We start from the raw sequence: 22,607 nt of genomic DNA, 5'->3' as shown, positions 1-22,607 counted from the left end.
TCTGCGGTTGCAGTGCTATCATGTGGACTCTGATAACCAAAATATAGAGCAGGGGTGCTCAAGTCCAGTCCTCGAGAGCCCCTATCAAGCTTGTTTTCCGTTTCTCCCTCCTCCAACACACCTGACTCAAATAATCAGGATCATTATCAGGCTCCTCCAGAGCTTGCTGATGAGCTGATCATTTGATTCAGGTGTGTTCAAGGAGGGAGACATGGAAAACAAGCTGGATAGGGGTTCTCAAGGACCAGACTTGGGCACCACTGATATAGAGAAATATCACTAACTGCGACAAACTTTGGTCCTAGTCACACTTGAGACCAATACCTGCTCTACAGGCATGAAAATCTCTCACCATTTGGTGATATTCGTTTTGAAGTCAAAAAGGGTGACCTACGTGAATTGTGTAGATCTGAGGAGAAAATTTTGAAGGGGGTGTCGGGAGATTTTTTTAATGTCTGACGCTTGGTACACAAGCGGGGAAAGCGGCACAAAGCCAAATAAGCGCACTAGAGTGGCCAAAACATTGACTTATTTCAACGAAACAAAGTGGGGTACTCTGTTGTGTCCTGTCTTTTCAATGCCATGCTTGGCTGCACGTCTGCCGCGAATGAACACCTAAAGCGCCGTCACCCAGTTGTAATTTTGGAAGACGACAGGAGACAAGTACGAGCTGGCAGATCGTAAGTTCATCTAACTAACGACATGTTTTATTGAAGTTGCTAAGCCTGTCGCAATATGCAATGAGTCCATTTATCGCACGATAAATAAAAATAAGGGCCGTAATTTTCACGGCTGCGTTTTATCGCTGCGCGCGCGTGCATGCTTTTGTGCGTACGTGCTGATGGCACATGACATTCCAGTTCCTTTAACAGATGTTTATTGGTCATCAACACGCCGTAGAATTAAAGTTCAGACATACAAAATAAGGAAACACAATTCAAGCCTGAACGATATATCGTTTAAACATCGCCATCGCGATGTGCACATGTGCACTAGTCCCATCGCAAGGACGTGCGATAGGTTTTTTTTTTTAATCCCACAAACTTCATGTGCTCACACAGCCTCCCTCGCTCCCTCTCACTTTTGTTCCTTAGTCACTTCCTTGCCACAGAAGCCAACTTCACATGGGCCTCATACGTCAATCATCGTTAAACTTGTTAAATAGTTGCTGCTCAAGGAAGCGTGCGCTGGAATGAATGTGTGTGTGTCGAGACGTTTGAGGCAGCCGACATGTTTTTTTTTGGCAATAAACACTAGAAGTGATCTTGAGTTTGTAATTTCTACATGTCACTCCGGGAGTCATAGCCAAGGTAGGTAAACAGAGGCATTTGATAAAGCCAAGCATTTTTCTACTAAGTACTTTATTCTTGTTTGAAATGATTCAGTGGGACACTAATGTTTAAAACTGATCATAATTATTACATTTGAAGTGCTTAAAAACCATTTATTAAAATATATAATAATATACATTTTTTGAAATCGTACTTTGGGGGGGAAAAAGTGAAAAAACGTCTTATATGTATCTCTTTCCAATGCTAAATCTGAATAAATACAGTGAACACACACCAAAAAAAAAAAAAAAACTTTTTATGCGCTACTTTGCGGTTTTTCACTTATCGCGGCGGGTTCTGGGCCCCACTAACTGCAAAAAACAAGGGATCACTGTACACTGTGATCACGGTGAATCATCCAAAGTCTTTCCAAACACCTATTTAAGTCATCTAGTGAATATTTCTTTAGCAAAATATACATATATATATATTTTTTTAATATCGTAATGTAATATCGCAAACCCCCAGAAAAATCGCTCAATAGTTTTTTCCAATATCGTTCAGGCCTAAAACACATCTATACTAAACACTGTAAACGTTAGCATTGCTACAGTGAGGCTAATGGGGAAAAAAGACAACCTACTTTAGCCTACTATAAAACATTGGCAGTCTTCTCCAGAGTGCAAACTTGCAGTTAAAAGGTGACACTTCAAACATAAAAAATCGCTGGTTAACAGCATTTGCAAACGAAAAAAAATTAAAAAATTACTGACATCACATGCAATGAAAAAAAAGAGCTTTTTTTGCAGAGTGTAAAGCTAACGGTTAGCGGTTTAGTGAACGTACTTCCAGTGAACATTTCAAAATGAAAGAACATCATGTTCTTCATATAAATGAAGATTTCTGGAGTTAATCCTACATACTTCAGAATTCAGATTTTACACTAAGAATAGCTTTAAAATGACACCCTTTATGAAAAATTTAAAAAATGTTTATTTGTACTTTAATAAAGAATTTAAGTGTTCCAAAATGTTTTTGTGAATTACCGTATTGGCCCGAATATAAGACGGCCCTGATTATAAGACGACCTCCTCTTTTTCAAGACTCAAATTTGAAAAAAGACTTTTTGAACACCAAATTTTTATACAGAAAATAATAACATCAGAAACAAATGATTATAACTAGAAATGTCATGCCGATCGATCGGGTCTGATCACGTCATTTTCAAAGTATCGGAATCGGCAAAAAAAATATCAGCCATGCCTTTTTTTAATATATATATTTTAATTGTTTTCTAATTGTATTTAACGTTACAGACATAATATGTTACACTTATCCAGGGATCGGATCGGGAGCAAAAAAACATGATCGGAACAACCCTAATTATAACAATATATTTGATAGAAAAAGCATGTTATTTTGCCTCATTCAAATCTTAACATCTGAACATTTAAATATGTAAACTAAAGCGCAATCACATTCGTAAATGAATGGCTTCTGGTTTTTGAAATGTAAATAAAGCAATCTATTGTCTAATCGTTTTCTAATTGTATTTAACGTTATAGACATAATATGTTACACTTATCCAGAGTCTTTAGTTTCGGCTTAAGGTAGGGTTATCAAATTTATCCCAATAGCGGCAGTAATTAATTCTTTTTTAAATGTATCACGTTAAAATATTTAACGCAATTAATACATGCGCTGCACGACCCACTCACGCATTGTCGCACGCCATCGGTAATGGCGCCGTTTTGCCTATTTAGAGAGCTAAAAGGCAGCGTAAAATGAGTAGAGTGAATTTTGGCAGCCTTTGGAGCCTTATTTTAATTGGCTAAAGCCTTACAATTCCTCTTCCTATGATTAGAAATATCATGGGAAGCAATGTGGGGAAGCAAGGTAGCAATTGATCTTTTTCTTAACACCTTATATTACTTCCCAATGCAGAGAAGATGTATCAATTGATAGCACTACACACAGTCATGGGTCCTCTTCCCATCATGCATTTGGGTTGAATGGCTGCAGTATCATTTACTGAAAGCTCAACAAATACACTAGATGGCAATATTTAATCACAATATACAAAGTCACATTTATCCTTTAAGAATTACAAGTCTTTCTATCCGTGGATCCCTCTCACAGAAAGAATGTTAATAATGTAAATGCCATCTTGAGGATTTATTGTCATAATAAACAAATACAGTACTTATGTACTGTATGTTGAATGTATATATTCGTCGAGTTTTATTCATTTTTTTCTTAATGCATTGCCAAAATGTATATGATCGGGAAAAATTATTGGAAGGATTGGAATTGAATCAGGAGCAAGAAAAAAGCAATCGGATCGGGAAATATCGGGATCGGCAGATACTCAAACTAAAACGATCGGGATCGGATCGGGAGCAAAAAAACATGATCGGAACAACCCTAATTATAACAATATATTTAAGAGAAAAAGCATGTTATTTTGCCTCATTCAAATCTTAACATCTGAACATTTAAATATGTAAACTAAAGCGCAATCACATTCGTAAATGAATGGCTTCTGGTTTTTGAAATGTAAATAAAGCAATCTATTGTGATAAAACAACAAAATTGCAATAACTGCGTTAACCATCAAAGTGAAGTCTAACTTTAGTCTTGAAACAAATCTGAATAAGGAAAAACATTGCAATAAAATAATGCAAACTGGTTAAACTTGAGAGAAGCTGAGATCTGTCATGACAGAACATCGCTTCAATGATATCTGGCGCCATCTAGCGTCGTGAATGGGTATAACGTCTAGACCGCGAATATAAGACGACCCCCTCATTTTCAGTCTAATTTCAATCCAAAAAACAGTCTTATATTCGGGCCAATACGGTAATAAGCGTAATCAAAAATTTCATTGCTAAATTAGTTTAAAAAAAAAAAAAAGGGGGGGGGGGGTATTAGATTTGTCGACTAATCGTAAAATTAGTAGTTTGGGACAGCCCTAGTTGTACGGTGTACCGCAACATATTTCCTCCACACCCTTCTCACCTTTTTAACCCCTGACCCATTTTAATGCCTGGTGTAGAGACATGGCCTCAAACACTATTGCCACGTTTACATGGAGCCAAATATTCCAATTACAATCGGAATATTTTTTCAAACCGAATAAATGTGTTCCATATAAACACCTCATTCGGAATGAACAGGCCCAAACCGAATGGAATTTCATTCCGATTCACAGGGGTGGAATATTCCTTTTCCCAAACCGATTAGAAGTAAAATTATATCATGTAAACAGGGAAGCGGAATGGTGTCTGGTTGCGTTCTTTCTGCACATGCTCCGTACTGACGTGGTGACGTCACTTTGTGACGTAAGTAACGTCACTTGCAACATGGCTTCCAAGCACAGCGCACCTAATTGGAGTCCGGCGGAAAGATTGTATTTAATTCAAACTTTAAAAGAATTGAATATAATTGCTCGCTTAGACGGGCGTAAAACGAGGAACAGTGAACTATTTAAAAAAGTTCACGAGAGGTTACACGAAGCCGGAATAGACCGGAGCGTTGACCAGATTAGAAACCGGTGGAAAACCGGCTACTACAAGGCAAAAGAGCAAAACAGCAGAAGCGGATACGACCCCACAAACACAACAAGTGGGTTAAAGTTAAAACAGCAGCACTCCGACGATCGATCTCCATGTTTTGCAACGTGACGCTTTGTTTTGATTAATCTGCGCATGTCAGACGGCAGTTGTCAAACGTCCTTTCGGAATAAAGGCAGTCACATGTAAACGCTGGATCGGAATAGATGAAGTGACATGTAAACAGCTGATCTGAAATTTCCATTCGGAATGATTTGAATCGGTATGAATAAAAGTCAGCATGTAAACGTGGCTTATGTTACAGCTCCATGCATCATCTTACCTTTCTGATTCAACCCTCCCCTCGCCCAATCACAGCTACTTTACACCCGGCCCGGATGCGGTCGCACCTCCAGCACCTCCCTAAGTTCCGCCCCTGATACAATGTGTGTGGGTGTGTGTGTGTATGTGTTGGTTTCAAACAAACAACAAACAATTGTTTTATTCTGTTAATTTATTTCAAAACACGCAAATTTACCCATATTATCCTTTTAAGATGTTATTCTTTAACAGTTATTTTTTTCCTCCTTTTCCCTTTTTCAAAGTCTCAGTAAGAGTGAAACTTGAAAGAAAAAAAAAAAACAATTAAAAAAAGAAAGTCCTCCACAGGCTCTCCTGCTTCTGCAGTGGGAGGGGGTGGGAAAGAGGCTCTCTGAGCAGACGTTGCACATGGGCATGTCCTTCGTCTACGTGTGTGATTGTGGAACTATTTGCGTGTGTACGAGGTGGAATGGTCCACTTTTATGACCCGTAGAGCAGCGTGGAGAGCTGAACATTGTCTTCTCGGTTGCTCGCCCGATTGTCGTACCTCCGATTTCATCTTTGGTTTCAAAAGCCAGACGTTGCCCTCTCCCTCCTTGTGTGTCTGTCAGTGCAATACAAGCCACCATCTCCAGACCACTTTGTAAACGTACAAGTGCAATGTCAGCATCTTTGCGTTGATTGTGTGTTGCCCTTCTTGGCACTTTGGGGGTCGCAAAGACAGTCCGACATTGCTCAAAAAATGGAAAATTGTAGACTCCATTTTGTGTCAGTGGCAGTTTTGGGGTGACATCAGTGCTTCGCCCCCCTCCTGGCCACTCGCTACTTTAACCCTGAGCGGCAAGGGGGCGCTCTGCTGCCCGCTGTGGTGAGATGGTAAGGGTCGTGAGGGGTTTTAGGGGAAATGATGGAGGGGAGGGTTCTACACTCTGACCCAGCAGCAACGATTAAGGTTGGGTGGGGTCAGGTGTTTGCATAGTTCTGTGTGCAAAAGCCACCAACCGGAGCCTTTTATGTATTTTTCCCTATCAAAAGAAGTAAGTGGTGGGTGATAGGATGCATGGTCTTTGCACCACAGCACTCTTACAGTGCACTAAGCTGTGGATGGGGGAGAGGATGAGTTGTTTTCACTTGTTATAGGATTTAGCTTAAAAGTTGGCATGTAGACGGGACGTGTCACCAAGTGTTTGGCAGTAGGACACAGCAGAGCGTCGCGACTCAGACAGCCTCTTTTCCCTGATGATTTTCTTCAGTCCTTGCCCTCCCTTTTTGTCCTCCCCCACTGGCCTGCCCCTCTCTCTACCTTTTTTTTCCTTTTGTTTTGAAACTGATTGTCTTCTACCATCACAAAGACACTTGGTTCTGATTGATTAACAGGTAACAGAAGAGGGAGAGCACAGTGTGACTGGGGCGCGTCCACGCCGGCGGGCCCCCGCACAGAGTCGGCCGAGCGACCCCCCGTAGAAGCGAAATGACACGTACGAGAGGCTGTTTGACAGTATTTGCCGAGGCCTATGGGATCGGTCGCCCGCACGGCGTGGGTCCGCCGTCGCTTGTTTTTTGGTCAAGAAATGGTTTTTGGCATGACAAATATTGCAACCCATAATTAGAAGAACATGAGAAACACTTGGTCGTTCACAAAGATACAAACACACACGCACGCTCATACATAGATTGAAGAGAAGCATGTGGACAGACATTGAGGTGAGTTCAAGGACGGCTCGGGCCTGTGTGCGTCCCTCTGATTAACTCCAAGTGAACAGCCCTGTCTTTGGAAAAGCAAGACGCACGTTTCAGCAGGACCCGAGCTGGTCCAACGTCAAAAGCTGAGGAATGAATGCTATTGATTGGCAGGAGCAGAGTTTGACCTCCCCCAGCGCACACTGCCCCCTACTGTCTGGAGTTATATACATCAAAGAAACATGGGGGTGGTTGGGGGGTTGCAACAACACATGCACACAACCAGTGACGGATAGTCTAAAAACGAGGACCCCTCCAATGCTGAAAACCCTAATCCTCCTTTTTTGTTGTTGTTAATTTTTTTTTGTTTGTTTTTCAGTTTTTTTTTAGCTAACCAAAATATTCCCACCCGCTCCCGGATCTTTATTTTTTTTCCTCCTCCCACCCAAAATCACAGGTCAGTCCTGTTGGTTTCTATACAGTTATACAATATCCATGCACAAAAGAAACAAAGAAGCACACCTTTTCAACAAAAGGTGTTGGTCTTCGTTATTCTAAGAACACCAGGAGCACTTGAACACACCCGCGAAAGTAATTCCACCCTCCCCCGAGAGAAAAGACAACTTAAGGGACAGAAGAAAGTTAATGAGTACAATTTTCCTTTGGTTTATCATTTTTGGTTTGGACTAGAACATCTTCATGCGTATGGCGGACCACTTTTGCTTTGTCTTTGTGGATCTCTGGTTGTAATGATGCATTAAGTCTGGAATCTCTGGATAGATACATCAATAGGTTAAGCCACGATCCAATCAAATTGATCAAAACGCAGAACAATATCAATACCTTTTTATATTTGCTGTTGAAAAGAATTGTTTTAATTCAAATATCCAAAATCTCAAGATTAGAATTTTTTTACTGCTTTAGGTGAAATGTAATTTATTGTGACTGACTTTGCAGTATTGGCAAATATTGTATTGTGTCCATGTAATGGATATGGCGGAAAACACTCAGGTGACTTGAAGTTCCGCTCTGAGACCCCCAATTTGGCCAACTTTCAAAATAGTCCGATATGCATGTGTGATACATCATTGGAAAGCTTGAAATCTCAATTTTCTGGGGGAAGAACATTTTTGAACAGGAAGGCATTTAAAAAAAATAAAAAATATTAAACAGCAAATCCCTATCTGGTAGTGAGAGCACACGAGAGCAGAATTAGACGCCACGACATTAACGGGATTTTTATTTACCCTTTTGAACTTTTGTTTGGATCGATTATTTACTGTATCATGTAATATATCGGCGAAAATGCGACAGTAACAAAAAAAAAACAACAACAACATTAACCGATAGTTATGAGGTCGATATCTGTGACTTTTTTACAGACACCATTTTTTTCATTGTGACGTAATTTGTTTAAAAGTTTAAAATATGCGAGTGAATAATTTTTTAAAGTCGTTTTTTGTAACAAAAAATTAGACATCAATTAATGATTCTAAGCTAAAAATGACACATTTTGAATAATATAATTGATTACCTTTGTTTTATGGCTGGGTTGAAACATAAGCGGTTGTGCGGCGTCTTTAAACGGGGGTTTCCAGGGTAAAACGGACAAATTAAAAATGGTTCGGGGGCTTAATGTGCCATGAATCTGCTATGGCAGCATATACATATGGTTCTATCAAACACAACAGTTCTTTTGGCTTAAAATACTGCAGTTTCTTTTAAATAGGAGTGCAAGAGCAGAAACTGCTTTTTCAGTCTTGTCTGTGTTTTCCGATATATAAAATTGTAAAATTACACTTGTTTACACACACAAAAAAATGGGGGGGGGGGGGCGGGGGGGAGTTAGGTTTTTCAATTGCTTAAGATTTATTGTCAAGATGTAGAGTGTAAATTAGTTTCCAATATTGCTGGGTAGCTGGTAATATCAGTCAACATAAGGGTTTTAAACTTATATCTGATAATATCGATATCGGGTTTAATCAGTTTCATGCTAAATTGCATATGAATTTCAGAGTGAAAGTAGAAGCCTTCAGCCTTTGCACAAGTGCTGGTTACAGTTTAGCAGAGCAGTTAAGATTTTTAACTATTAGATACCTCTTAACAAAGATGATTGGGATTTATTATGTGGGCAGACCATTTGCATTCATGGTGCAAAAATTCTGCTTAAGATTTATTGTCAAGATGTAGAGTGTAAATTAGTTTCCAATATTGCTGGGTAGCTGGTAATATCAGTCAACATAAGGGTTTTAAATTTATATCTGATAATATCGATATCGGGTTTAATCAGTTTCATGCTAAATTGCATATGAATTTCAGAGTGAAAGTAGAAGCCTTCAGCCTTTGCACAAGTGCTGGTTACAGTTTAGCAGAGCAGTTAAGATTTTTAACTATTAGATACCTCTTAACAAAGATGATTGGGATTTATTATGTGGGCAGACCATTTGCATTCATGGTGCAAAAATTAATTGACCAATAAATGATTGAAAAATAATGAAGCTTATGCTCATTACATATAACTACTGCATTACCAGAAAGAAATAGTCACTAAGAAAACTAGAAAATTAATAAAATACAAAAATCTGTGCAAAAGCCCAGTAAAATGCATTTTGGGAATTGTCATTGCATTGACATGTGCTATGATTGCTTGCCTCTGTTTGTAATGCTTTGGTCACCCCTAGTTAACTAATTTTTCAGTGATTTAATTGTGAATTATTCCTTTTATTCTGGAAATATTGGATCACTTTATTTTATTAATATGGGACATTTATTTTCTATGAGTTGAAATTGTTCTCTTACTTTTCAAATAATGTTTATTTTATTTGGAAAACCTTGACATTGTTACATTTATTATTATTAGAGCATCCAGTGGGGCATCGCAATACAATTAGCAATAACACGTGAAGTGCACCTGCATCTGTCAATATCAATATTGGATTTTTCGCATTGAACAATATCGTAATCCAGGGTTAAAAAGTCATTATTGGCCAATTCTAATGTAAATCACTAATTTCATGACTAGTCAATATTTAGTGATTGGATAATTCAAGCAAAATGAGCGGAAATACCCTGTCCGCCATTGCTGTGGTGTGCCGCCTGCAACACACATCCAACAGCACCTAACATTACTGTTTACATTGATTGACGCTTCTATAGATGTGCAAACACCCCAGTAAAAGTGACCAACCACTAGAGGGCGATGTACACAAATCTCTACTCCGATGACTCAGTAGTGGAGTAATCTGCACAGTAGTGCTGCAACGATTAATCGATTAACTCGAGTATTCGATTAGAAAAAAATATTCGAAATAAATTTTATTGCTTCGAGTATTCGTTTAATTAAAGTGGCGTTGTAATGGTTTGCTTTGAAAGTGTTTGCATTTAGTTTTATGGATTAGGGTGGATACACTGCCCTCTGGTCTGCCTCATCTCACATGGCTGAATCCAACTGCTCTCTGTTAAGAACAATTAAGTTTTTGTTTGAGCTAATGCTTTTCAATGCATTCATAATTTACTTTATAGGTATATTTAGCTGTTTTTGTGGAAATATGTGTCTGAACCATTTGTTAAGAGCATTGTAAAAAAAACTTTAGCATTTTGTAGCATTTAATCGAGAGGACTTTCGCTATATAAGCCAATTGTTCTTTTGTTGTACATAGATCCTCATTATTTTTTTTTTAATACCGTTTGAGGCTCAGCTCAGGTATTTTAATTTTTTAATTAATTGTTCCTTATCCGATTACTCGATTATTCGAACTGGTTCATCGATTAATCGCCTACCAAAATAATCGATAGCTACAGCCCTACTCTACAGTTCAATGCAATTCAATCAATTTAATACAAAATTATGTAGTATTATTTAACCCAATCAGTTCATTCCTTTTAAATGAATTTTAATGAAAACGATTCTATTTAGCTCAATGCCTACCATTGACAGCGATAGACGTCTAATTCATTTAAACTAGGAGGACTGGCTGTGAATACTCACGATGCTGTCAATGTTCATCCGCTCCTCCCAGTCAAAATGGATTGGCATCTAGCACTGTCCATAGTAAGAGTGGGAACCTCTTGGTACCTCACGATACGATACGATTTGCGATACAAAGCTCACGATAATGATCTGACGATATGGCGATACAACCATTATTGATACAATGGTCAGGAAATCATTCTCGGATATTCTACAAACAACTAATAATCAGAAAAACAAGCTTCTGCTGTGAATTGGAACGAGTACATCACTAGTAGACATTCAATCCGTTTGAAGTGGGAGGGATGGCAGCGAATGATTCGCCGTCATTGGCAGCCATTGCCAGGCAATGAGGTAATTTTAGGCCAATTAAGGTCATTTACCTGTTGATGATCAGTTACTTCCTGTTGATTTTGGCGTATTTTATGGGTCACTTCCTGTTTATTCTGAGTTACAGAACAGGAAATGACCTGTAAATGCCCTAAAATGAACAGGTAAGTGACCTGTAAATGCCCTAAATATCAGACAGAATGACTGCGAATGCTCTGGTTTCGAATGAACGAAAAGTTTCTAGTCTAAATGGATTGGGTTTCGAGCACTGTCAATGCAGCCTTAGAGTTAACTGAGACACTATTATGGTGGAAGATTTTGGTAGCAACTTGTTGGTTCCTTTTTATTTTTTATTTTTTTTTCAACATTGACAGCTTTATAAAACGTTATCTCGATTCTTGGCAGGAGTATATCGATAACCTTTTGGGATACAAAGTATCACGATATATCACCATTTCGATATTTTGTCACACCCCTTGTCCATAGCAGCCAATGAGTTAATAAAACGACATATTCAAAAGATAGTGATATTTTGTGTTTTCATTAGGGCTGTCAGAATTATCGCGTTAACGGGCACAATATTTTGTGTTTTGATTAGGGCTGTCAAAATTATTTATTTATTTTTGATTAATCACTTTAAAATATTTGACGCATTTAACGCACATGCCCCGCTCAAACAGATTAAAATGACAGCACAGTGTAATGTCCACTTGTTACTTGGGTTTTTTTTTTTTTTTTTTTTGGGAAGTGTGTTTTGTCGCCCTCTGTTGGCGCTTGGGTGCGACTGATTTTATAGGTTTCAGCACCACATGAGCATTGTGTAATTATTGACATCAACAATGGCGAGCTACTAGTTTATTTTTTGATTGAAAATTTCTATAACTTGTACTAACATTTATCTTTTAAGAACTACGTCTTTCTATCCATGGATCGCTTTAACAGAATGTTAATAATGTTAATGCCATCTTGTTGATTTATTGTTATAATAAACAAATACAGTACTTATGTACTGTATGTTGAATGTATATATCAGTCTTATGTCTTTCCAAGCCAACAATAATTTACAGAAAAATATGCCATATTTTATAGATGGTTTGAATTGCAATTAATTACAATTAATTAATTTTTAAGCTGTAATTAACTCGATTAAAATTTTTAACCGTTTGACAGCCCTAGTTTTGATTTATTTCAATTTGATTGTGCTTAACAAATTGATATATCGATCCAGATCAATTAACTGTTACACCACTACCATAAAGCATTTTTAAATCAATCTCCCTAAAAAAATGTCTTGACCATTTGTGTTGCATTTGATTGAACACAAACAGCTCAAGTGAAGACGTCATATGAAAAGTGGTCTATCAATGCCCGAATCTTTCCATTCCAATGTTCTGCCTTGTTACTGGTCTCAGAACTAAACATCCATCTTGTCTTCTGTCTCTTTTGTGGCCCTCCACCCATTCCACACATTCACCTTGTCTTTTCCTTTTATGAAAACAAGTACATGCCGTGGCAAAAACAGCAAAAGTACAAGGAAAAATGAGCAAAAGAAACAAAAGAAAAATCTTTTTTTAACAGTATAAAGCTTCAAGTCACAAGTTTCAAAACTAACTATCATAGTGTCATAGTTTCATAATCATCGTTTATCATTAGCAGTATTATTTTCAGTTTTTAAATTACATAAAGTTTACATGAAAGGTTTTTGAGGTATTTCAGAATTAATTGTCAAACACAGGCCTACCGGCTCTTAGCGCTCGCTGGGGGGGAGGCGGAGGATGGATGGACAAGGTCGGGGGAGGTGAGGGTTTTCTTTTTTTCGTTTTTTGTGAGTCTTCCACACTTTTAACAGTGCAGCCTCTGTGCTTGCACAAGCGGACTGAGATGATGCGTTAACACCAAGTAGAAAACCCCTCCGGGCGCCCGGCACCTCTTGCCTTTTTGCCTCCCTCTGTCTCTGTTACACAAAAATATCTCTGATGCGAGAGAGGCAAACAACAAAAAAAACAACAAAAAAAGGCAGCGGACGCACCGGGCGGGAGGGGTGGGAGCTTAAAACACAAAAAAAGTGTGACAGATGGAGCTAACATATCATTTGGATTGAAATAAATAGCGTACAGAGATTGTTTTATAGACTTTCTACATGATAAAGTGCTTGTATTCTAGTGTATCAAGATGGAAAGTCAATATGGGAGAAAATGCTGACACAGCCCGTGTCCCTCTCCCGCCTCTCCTCCCCCGTTACTGTCCATCCAATTACGGGTGCATTGTTTGGGGCGGGGGATAAGGGTGTGCTACCCTCCTGCATGTTTGTGTGTGTCGTATGTTTGCGTGTCCAGTGCAGTCCCACCCGTGGTTGAAGGGAAAAGGCACTCAACTCTGTCCTGCAAGCTGGCCACCAACCTTGTATTTGGCCAACTGCAGTCTGACTGCGCTGTTACAACCAGAATGTGTGTTTTTGTACATTTTTGGGTGCCCCCCCCAGGCAGTTTAGGAGCAGTAGGCTGCAGTATCTTTGGTATTCGTGGCGGTTTCACAAACCACTCAGTTTAGTGAGGTAGCCATCATCGGTTTTCTCACTACAAACATTTTTGTCAGCACTCGAGCTGATTCGCCGTATATTCAACCCTCCCACCCCGTTTTGTTTTGTTTTTTGGTACCACCCTTGTAGCTCGTCGTTTTTTTTTTTTTTTTTTTTTTTTTTTTTGCGGTCTTAACTCACTGCTTATAGCAAGGTGACGTTAAGTGTGTTCAACTCCCGTATCCAAGCTCTGTACTACTCTGACTACATTGTTGGAAATGCTACAGTTGCATCTGAAGACCACACGTTGAAAAGTCCCGAGCTTTCAAACACACACCAGTGTTGTTTTTCTTTGTCCGTTCTGGTTCAAGGGCTCAAAAAGTACCACAGTTCTGACATAAAAATGCCCCTAAAGTTAGTTTTTCTCCTTCTTCTCGTGGAAAACGTCTCCTCAGAGTCCATTCGAATGCCAAAATCAACCCAAAAAACATCTTTCATTAGCCACGTCGCTCTTTTAGAAAGTCCTACCTTTTTTTTTGTTTGTTTGTTTTTTAATTTATCAACAAGGTGCCTTACTTTATGCACAATAGTAACAAGAAATAGAAACTTTGTGTCTATGGTACTAATTGAATACCCGCATCGTTATAGAGAGGAAAGGGTGAAGGGGAGGTAGAAAACAACAAACAATGAGCGCCTTTTTCTGGAGTATTTGCGACACTTTCGGCTCTTGTGTATTGTCTTTGGAGGTTTGTCTATTAATTTTAATTAGGAGAAAAAAGCTGATTGTTGATTGCTATGGCGCGCGCACACACCGCCTGTCACCAGTGTGTGTCGGCCCACTACCGTGTTGTCTGATTGGAATTAAGGCAGTAAAGCATTGGCACAAAATTTATTGTAGCATTTTGACAGCTTGAGTGTTGGCTACAGATAACCCCTTTATGTGTATGTGCGTGTTGTTTCGAGATGGCATGGAAATATCAATACGTGAAGAGTATTAAAGCCACACTGAAGAGAAGCGGAGCTGAGGTTATTTTAACGTATTTGTTGCCGTTGACAACGATAGACGGCTCGTCTATCGCAGTCAATGGCACTGAACCTGTTTAATTTTTTTTTTTTTTTTCTCTGATGTAATTTGTCAAGGAAATAGTTTTTCTCTAAAACAGTGGTTTTCATAGCACAATGTTTTTTCAATAGTATTTTTTCACAAAAAGAATGAAATTCACTAAATATTTACTGAATTTAATGTTCAAACTGGCCTTTTTTTAATCCAGTTCTGTATTTGTTACATTCATTACTAAGACGGAGAATTAGGGCCAAATAAAGAAGAAAAAAAAATACGGGATTAAAGTTGTACTGTTGCTACGAGAAAAAAAAAGTATTTTTACTAAAAGTTGCACCGATACCGATACCAGTATCGGCAGGGGGCGCCGATCCGGCCTGAATTGGTGGTATCGGTATCGACGAGTACCAACATTTAGGGCGCCGATACCATCTACTGGCGTCACTGGAGCGCAAATGAACTGTCTTCCCCACGTGAGCTAACTTCCCAAATCCCGATGCATGACATCTGTATGTTTTTGTCTTGAATTTACCAAACGAAAATATCCTCGTCTTCAATATTCAGGATGTTCACTACAATGCATATCCGCGATGTTACGCTGCTTTTCTAAAATGGCATTCACAAACGATTAGCATGCGTAAGCTAACGCCCGCTGTTCGAGCGCCAATGGGATCAGAAAGGTTAAGACCGTGAGAGACTAAGCAAACTCATGGTTTCATGATGAACAATGAGTGGCAAATTAAGAGCGCCGTACTTCAAACTCGTCCTGTTTATGAAAGTCGATTCTCATATGCTGGTGCTGTGCAGTAATGAGCAGAAGTGACTTCTGTGGGCAGAAAACACTCAAGCGGCGCAGTACGCACACTAGATATCATCAGATAGCAACCTAGATGTCCTATGTTAGATCCCATGCTAACTCTCGCGCGCACACACTACATATCATCAAATAGCAACCTAGATGTTCTACATTAGATCCCATGCCATTAGCTGCGTGAGCCCAGAGCGACGCCATATTGTCCATTGATGAATTAGAAACCGCCATGACTGAATGGAAGTTAAGCAGGCCAAATCAATCCATACCAGTGACTATAGATAATGCTGCAAATACTGTTAATTCGGCACATGTTACAGATGGACTCAGAACACCAATAGGATGTTTTGCTTATATGGTAAATATAGCTGCTAAGAGAGCTGCAGCAATCAACAGTGTGCCCCACTTTACAAACAGTAAAGATTGTTCTCAGCACTTATATACAAAATTTCTTCAGATCAGTAAGAAGTGGGCACATAAATATTATGCACTAAAATGCTTGTTTATATGATGGCACTGTTATTTTTGCTTGTTACCCCAAAAAAAAATAATAATAATAACAGTTGTATTTTGTTTCAGAGCATTAAATGTATTGAATTGTATCGAAAATCGTACCGAACCGTGACTGTATCGTTGAATCCCTTATACATACATACATACATATATATATATATATAATTATTATTATTTTTTTTTTTTTGCAAACAGTGGTATCGGAATGGTATCGGTATCGGCCGATACTGCACAGCCAGGTATCTGTATCGGTATCGGGCCCAAAAAATGGTATCGGTGCAACACTAATTTTTACATAGTGTAAGCCGCTACACATTACATTAATTTACCTTAGCTGGGAGCTACAATGAAGCATCAATGTAAAGTTATTTGCTGATTATAATTTGATGTATAACAGCCAAAAGATAAAGGATTTCCATGTTTATGAAGTAGATTCTAAAATATAGATTCAGGAGATGCACAATATTATTCCAATTATTATTGTTCTAAACATCAATTATGTTGTAAAGCTACACGTAGCTAGGAGCTACGACGAAGTGTTGGAAGCTTATAAATCATTCTAAATATGAAATGATTTGATGTAGATGAGCCATAATATGAAGGATTTCCTTTTCCTTATTTATAAAACTGATTCGAAAACACAAGATGCTTTCAATATTGTGGATTTTAATGGAGGCAAAGCACTATGTAAAGTAGCAGTTTATTCCGCTACATTAGCTCAGCGAAATGTTTTTTTTTTCCTCGTAATAGTACGAGAAAAAAAAATTCATAATATTACTACTACGTTACTATGAGAAGTAGCTTGTAATTCGTAAGTATTTTGATATATATATATATATATATATATATATATGTATATATATATATAAAATGAAAAACATGATTAAATTCTGGGATTATGAGGTCAAAGATCATTGAGAAAAATCAAGAATTTTGCAATAAATTGATAATCGATTAGCCTAATTCAAATTTGCAGGGTAGGTGATACGATGAGAAAAGGTCAAATGTCACAGAGGTAAACAATTTGGCGATGCTTTGAATTTGGCTGCTTAGGTGACTGAGTGCTCCGCTAGTTTAAACTGTATTTTATATTATATTTTGTTTCGACGCCTTCTTAAAATGAGTCATTTATTCAGATTTGTCAGGAAACATTTTTTTAAACAATATTAATCATTTTTGTAAAAGCTGGCAGGTATTTAAGAGAATGAGGGTATAAAATATTATATCCATCCATTTTGAAAACTACTTTTTATTTTTATCTATCTTTTGCATTTTCCATAATCCAGTACAATACAGTCACATTAATTTTTTCAGACTGTTAACTTTAAAATGCTAATTGATGTCGAATTTTACTTAACTTTTAAGTGTAATCAAATATAATTGTATCATTGCTTATCCTTACTACTTATGTTCCTATATTTAACCACAATGTTACTTTCCAAACAGTTACAGTGGCTGACAGTCATGTTTTTCTCATATTTGATGACTACTTCTCTCAATTTTTAATATTAGCCATGATGGTGGCATAAGCGGATTTTAAGGGGGGGGCAGGCCCCCCTGGTGACCTTAAAGTATGATTTTCAAAAACAAAACAAAAATTAGAAAAAAAATATTTTAAATTTTTATTTCTTTGATTGTAAATATATATGTATATATATATATATTTTTTTTTTTGGATTGAAGCAACTTTTTGGGGGGATTGAATGATTCAGACACAAATGTCCTAATCATAATATGGCCCAAACACAAAAAGGATTGCTTCAATCAAAGAAAACTTTTTTTCAATTAAAAAATTAAGTGTTCAAATGCAAAATTTTCAATCTCAAATATTTTTTCGCATTCAAAAACCTTTTCTATGATTGAATTTTTTTTCTTTTTTATTGAAGAATAAGGATAAAAATAATTAAAATAATAAAGAAAGAATAATAGCTTTCACGTGCATTTTTGGGGGGTTTTGAAATTTCAAATTTGTTTTTTTTTTTTTTTTAATTGGAGTGACATTTTTTTTTTGTTCGATAATATATATTTTGACTGAAGCAACACCGGCGGGCGTACCATATTCAATGGATCTTGGTGAAAAGTATTGCCTAAACAGCCTGATTTAGAATTCCCCTCAAGAATGATGGAAAACAAAAAACGAAAATAAATATTCTTGAAAGTTAATTTTATTGCTGACACATTGTTTTGGGGTCATCAACATGTTTGACCCCCCCGCTCCAAAAGTCAAACTCCGCCTATGGATGGTGGTACTTAACGCATTGCATGCCATTGACAGGCCCCCCCTGGTGTCCGAAAAGTGTCATTGCATGTAATTGACTTTCCTAGATACTGTATATATAAAAGTTGCAAAGCAATAAAACTGCAACAAAAATATATATTTTTATAATGGGTCAAAATTATTTTTCGAGCACCTTAGACGGTTATTTGCTTTGCATATTAAAAAAAAAAAAAAAAAAAAATGTGTCTTGGGGGGGAAAATTTTTTTTTAATTTTTTTTTTTTTGACCAAAAATATTTTTTTTGATTGAAGCAACTTTTTTAGGGATTGAATGATTTAGACACAAATGTCCTAATCATAATATGGCCCCAAAAAAGGATTGCTTCAATCAAAGAAAACTTTTTCAATGAAAAATGAAGTGTTCAAATGCAAATTTTTCAGTCTCAAATATTCAATCAAAAAAGTTGCTTCAATCAAATTAACTTGACTTCAGTCAAAAATAAATAAATTAAAATAAATAAAATAAAAATCAAAGAAAAATAGCTTTCACATGCATTTTTTGGGGGGGGAGTCTTTTGAGTTTCAAATGTATTTTTGCATTCAAACACATTGCGTTTCAAATTTATTTTTGCATTCAAACACTTATTTTTTTTAATTGAAGCGACATTTTTTTGGGTTGAATAATAAAGACACAAATGTACCTCCATATTGCTGCGCCCAGGGAATACCAATTTTTGACTGGGGTAACTACATTGGCATGACACCTGCGGGCGTACCATATTCAATGGATGACAATCTTGGCGAAAAGTATTGCCTAAGCAGCCTGATTTAGAATTCCCCTCAAGAATGATGGGGGAAAAAAAAACGCTCATTGTCAACTTAGTATTATAAATATTCTTGTAAGTTAATTTTATTGCTGACACTGCGTTTCGGGGTCATCAACATGTTTTGCCCCCCCCGCCCCAAAAGTCAAACTCCGCCTATGCTGCTAGCCCTCCCAGTTAAAAATGAGTTGGACATCTTGTGCCGTAATGGCAGCCATTAAGTATTTTTTTGAGGTAGGACTTTGTGTACAAAGCATGAGAACCACTGCTCTAGAATGTTTACAATGTTCAATATTTCTTTTTGATGGACAAAATATGTAATACTTGTCATTTTATGAAGGGAGGTGAAGAAAGAATTTCTGACGAGCATTTTTTTTCTTGCAGTGTATAGTTAGGATTACCTACTGCTAGACTTTGTTTGCTTCCTTCGATCTTGACTTTCTTTCTCGCACTCATACAATGTTTTTTTTTCCCTTTCATTGTGGCCCAAATACTCCTTTGAATGGAACAACGAAGCCTCCCAAAATAAATAGTAAACTGCTATTGCGCCTCGTTTTGTTTGTGTACCTTTTTCCCCCTCATTTTTTTTGTTTGTAACGCTGTCAAACTTTTTGGTCTTGATCCCTGCAATTTTCCAACTGGGTTGAACCACCCCCCTCTCTTATCCAGGAGCAACAATAGGGTAATGGCTGCTTATTGATTAAGGTGTTGTGCCACTCTCCTCTACGCTTTGGCCGGCAGGGCGCACTGCGGCTCTGCTGTTGAGGTGTGCTGCTGTTACATGGGGCCTTTTGTGCCACCATCTCCACTGGGTGCTTCTTTCACTCTCCCTGTAGAAACAGGACGGATGCCCTAGCGTGTTTTTGTCGCTTAGCCGTCGCTTTTCGGCTTATCGATCAGAGAAGAAGAGAAAAAAAACCTCCCGGCGGAACAAAGAGCTCGTCCAGACGTGTCGCCAGGCCTCTCCCGCGGTTCAAAAGAACTCTGGGCTCAGGCTTTACAATGGCAGGCCCTCCAACATCTGTGCAAAAAAAAATATAGACCTGGGCCCGGAAGACCTGCCGCCGAGCGTCTTCATTTTCGCCTTGAGGGAGAGGTCGAGGCCCAGCTCGCCGTCCGCATCGATTCATTTTTCAATTCATTAGTCGGCCGTGTGATCAGGCAGAGCTGCTTTGTGAGATGGCCGGCCATCGGGGAATACCTTTGAGATGTGGGGGAGGTAGAGGCGAGGAAAGCCTATACGTCGGTTTGGTTTAAGACGATCTTGTGTGTGTGGCGTCGGGCTCGGATAGTAAGGCTATGTGCTGTTGTATCAGGTTTATTGCCGGTGACGTGGGGCGGGGAGGGAGTCGGAATCAGTGGCTACGTCGGTTGTGCCCAATACCGTCCAACAACAACAACAGAAAAAATCTTTGGTGTCTCTTAACTTAGATGCCCTAAGGATGATTTCCTTTCAAAACAAAAAATCTCAGAATTAATGATTGTCCTTGTGAGTAACACAGAGTGGACCTGACTTTACCTATTTCCCCATTTAGAGCTTGACGATTTTTGACAAAAAGATGATTGCATGGCACAAAGGATTTTTTTTTTTTTTTACTCGTAGGGGTGGGGGCGTACTCGGACAGTCCAGGCCAGGGAAAGTTGTGTATGGGTCCTCCTACGCTTTCTCCTTCTCTCAAGCCTTTGAGAAGGTAGTGGCGGAGGTTCCCGGCTGCCCGGGGCTGGTACCGTGGTCGTCGTGCCAGCGGTCCACGCAGCGGCGTCGCGCGTTCATAAAGAAGTTGCTGACGGTACTGAGCTCCAGCCCGAGCTGCTGGGAGATGGTGATCTGCATTTCTTTGGATGGTCGCTTATTCTCCTTGAAGATGGCGATGAGCGTACGCCTCTGCAGGTCGGTGAAGACCAGGCGTTGCTTTTTGGGTGCCGTGTTGCGGTCCTTGTGTTGCTCCTGTTCTTTGCGCTTGCAGGCTTGGCGTGGATGGCAGCAGTGGGAGGGATGGGGATGAAAGTGGGAGGCAGAGAGGGAGAAAAACACAAAACAAGGTAAGTATACAAAAGTGGGTTACTGCGAAGATAGGATAACTAATCGCATGTCATTGGTGGAGATAGATGCCCAATCCATTTTGACTGAGGGGCACTGTCAGCGAATGATCGCTACAAGCCCTTCCTAGTCAAAATGGATTGGATGTCTATCGTCATCAATAGCAGCAAACATGTTTGAAAAAAATAATGATAATAATTCCTCTGAGTGTATAGCCCAGGAGTCCCAAACTCAAATTATTGAGGGACTGGTGTAGATTGTTTGGGTGATTCTTGGGTGCAGCAAGAATTCACAAAATTCCTCACGCAGATTTTTTTTGGTTTGTTTTCCAATTAAAAAACTAATAAATACATACAGTACAGTGGTACCTCTACATACGAAGTTAATTTGTTCCTGTACCTTGTTTGTAAGTCAAAATGGTTGTATGTCGAGCAGGATTTTCCCATAAGAATACATTATAATCCCATTAATTCGTTCCACAGCCTGAAAACCTACACTAAATCCTTAATAAATGCTGCTGGTGCTACTGCAAATAGCAATTACACAGAGAAAAACAAATAAATTATGCATAAAAATCATAATAATAATATAATAATTGTAGGGCTGTCAAAATTATCGCGTTAACAGGCGGTAATTAATTTTTTAAATTACGTTAAAATATTTGACGCATTTAACGCACATGCCCCGCTCAGATTAAAATGACAGCAAAGTGTCATTTCCACTTGTTACTTGTGTTTTTGGGTGTTTTTTCGCCCTCTGCTGGCGCTTGGGTGCGACTGATTTTAAGGGTTTCAGGCTTCAGCACCATAATTATTATTGACATCAACAATGGCGAGCTACTAATTTATTTTTTGATTGAAAATTTTACAAACTTTATTAAAACGAAAACATTAAGAGGGGTTTTAATATAAAATTTCTATAACTTGTACTAACATTTATCTTTTAAGAACTACAAGTCTTTCTATCTATGGAGCGCTTTAACAGAATGTTAATAATGTTAACGTCATCTTGTTGATTTGTTATAATAAACAAATACAGCACTTATGTACAGTATGTTGAATGTATATACAGTATCTGTCTTGTGTCTTATCTTTCCATTCCAACAATAACATACAGAAAAATATGGCATATTTTATACATGGTTTGAATTGCGATTAATTACGATTAATTTTTAAGCTGTGATTGACTCGATTAAAAATTTTAATTGTTTGGCAGTCCTAAATAATAGTAATAATAATAATAATAATACCTGTAATAATGTAACGAATGGGGTTCTAATGTGGCAGATGTGTTTTGCGCGATGTACCTGAACGCACAGCGTGGCTGACTTGACAGAGTGAGGGAGAGAAGGAGGACTTATTACTTTCACTTTGTCAAGCTGCGGTGGACAATAGGCATGCTTTGTTGCACAAGTTCTGGAATAAATTATTGGATGTTTTGGCGATGTTACCACAATAATAATTGTAACCTTATAAAGACTGGCGAACGGAGGTCGGAGGA

At 38.2% G+C, this 22,607-nt stretch overlaps 1 protein-coding gene across 1 annotated transcript in view; it reads right to left on the bottom strand.

Moving 5' to 3' along the window:
• Positions 1-18,496: 18,496 nt before the first annotated feature.
• onecut3a (one cut homeobox 3a) overlaps positions 18,497-22,607 on the bottom strand; it is a 45,408-nt gene continuing 41,297 nt past the window's right edge. Inside the window, exon 2 of the mRNA XM_057841185.1 lies at positions 18,497-21,034. Coding sequence (XP_057697168.1) covers positions 20,742-21,034 — 293 coding nt within the window. The 3' untranslated portion in view covers positions 18,497-20,741. The remainder of the gene's footprint in view (positions 21,035-22,607) is intronic.

Source organism: Corythoichthys intestinalis, chromosome 7 (assembly GCF_030265065.1).
Source record: "Corythoichthys intestinalis isolate RoL2023-P3 chromosome 7, ASM3026506v1, whole genome shotgun sequence".
Classification (NCBI taxonomy): Eukaryota; Metazoa; Chordata; class Actinopteri; order Syngnathiformes; family Syngnathidae; genus Corythoichthys; species Corythoichthys intestinalis.
The sequence above is the reverse complement of the archived record's forward strand: the minus strand, read 5'-3'. Positions and strand labels throughout refer to the sequence as shown.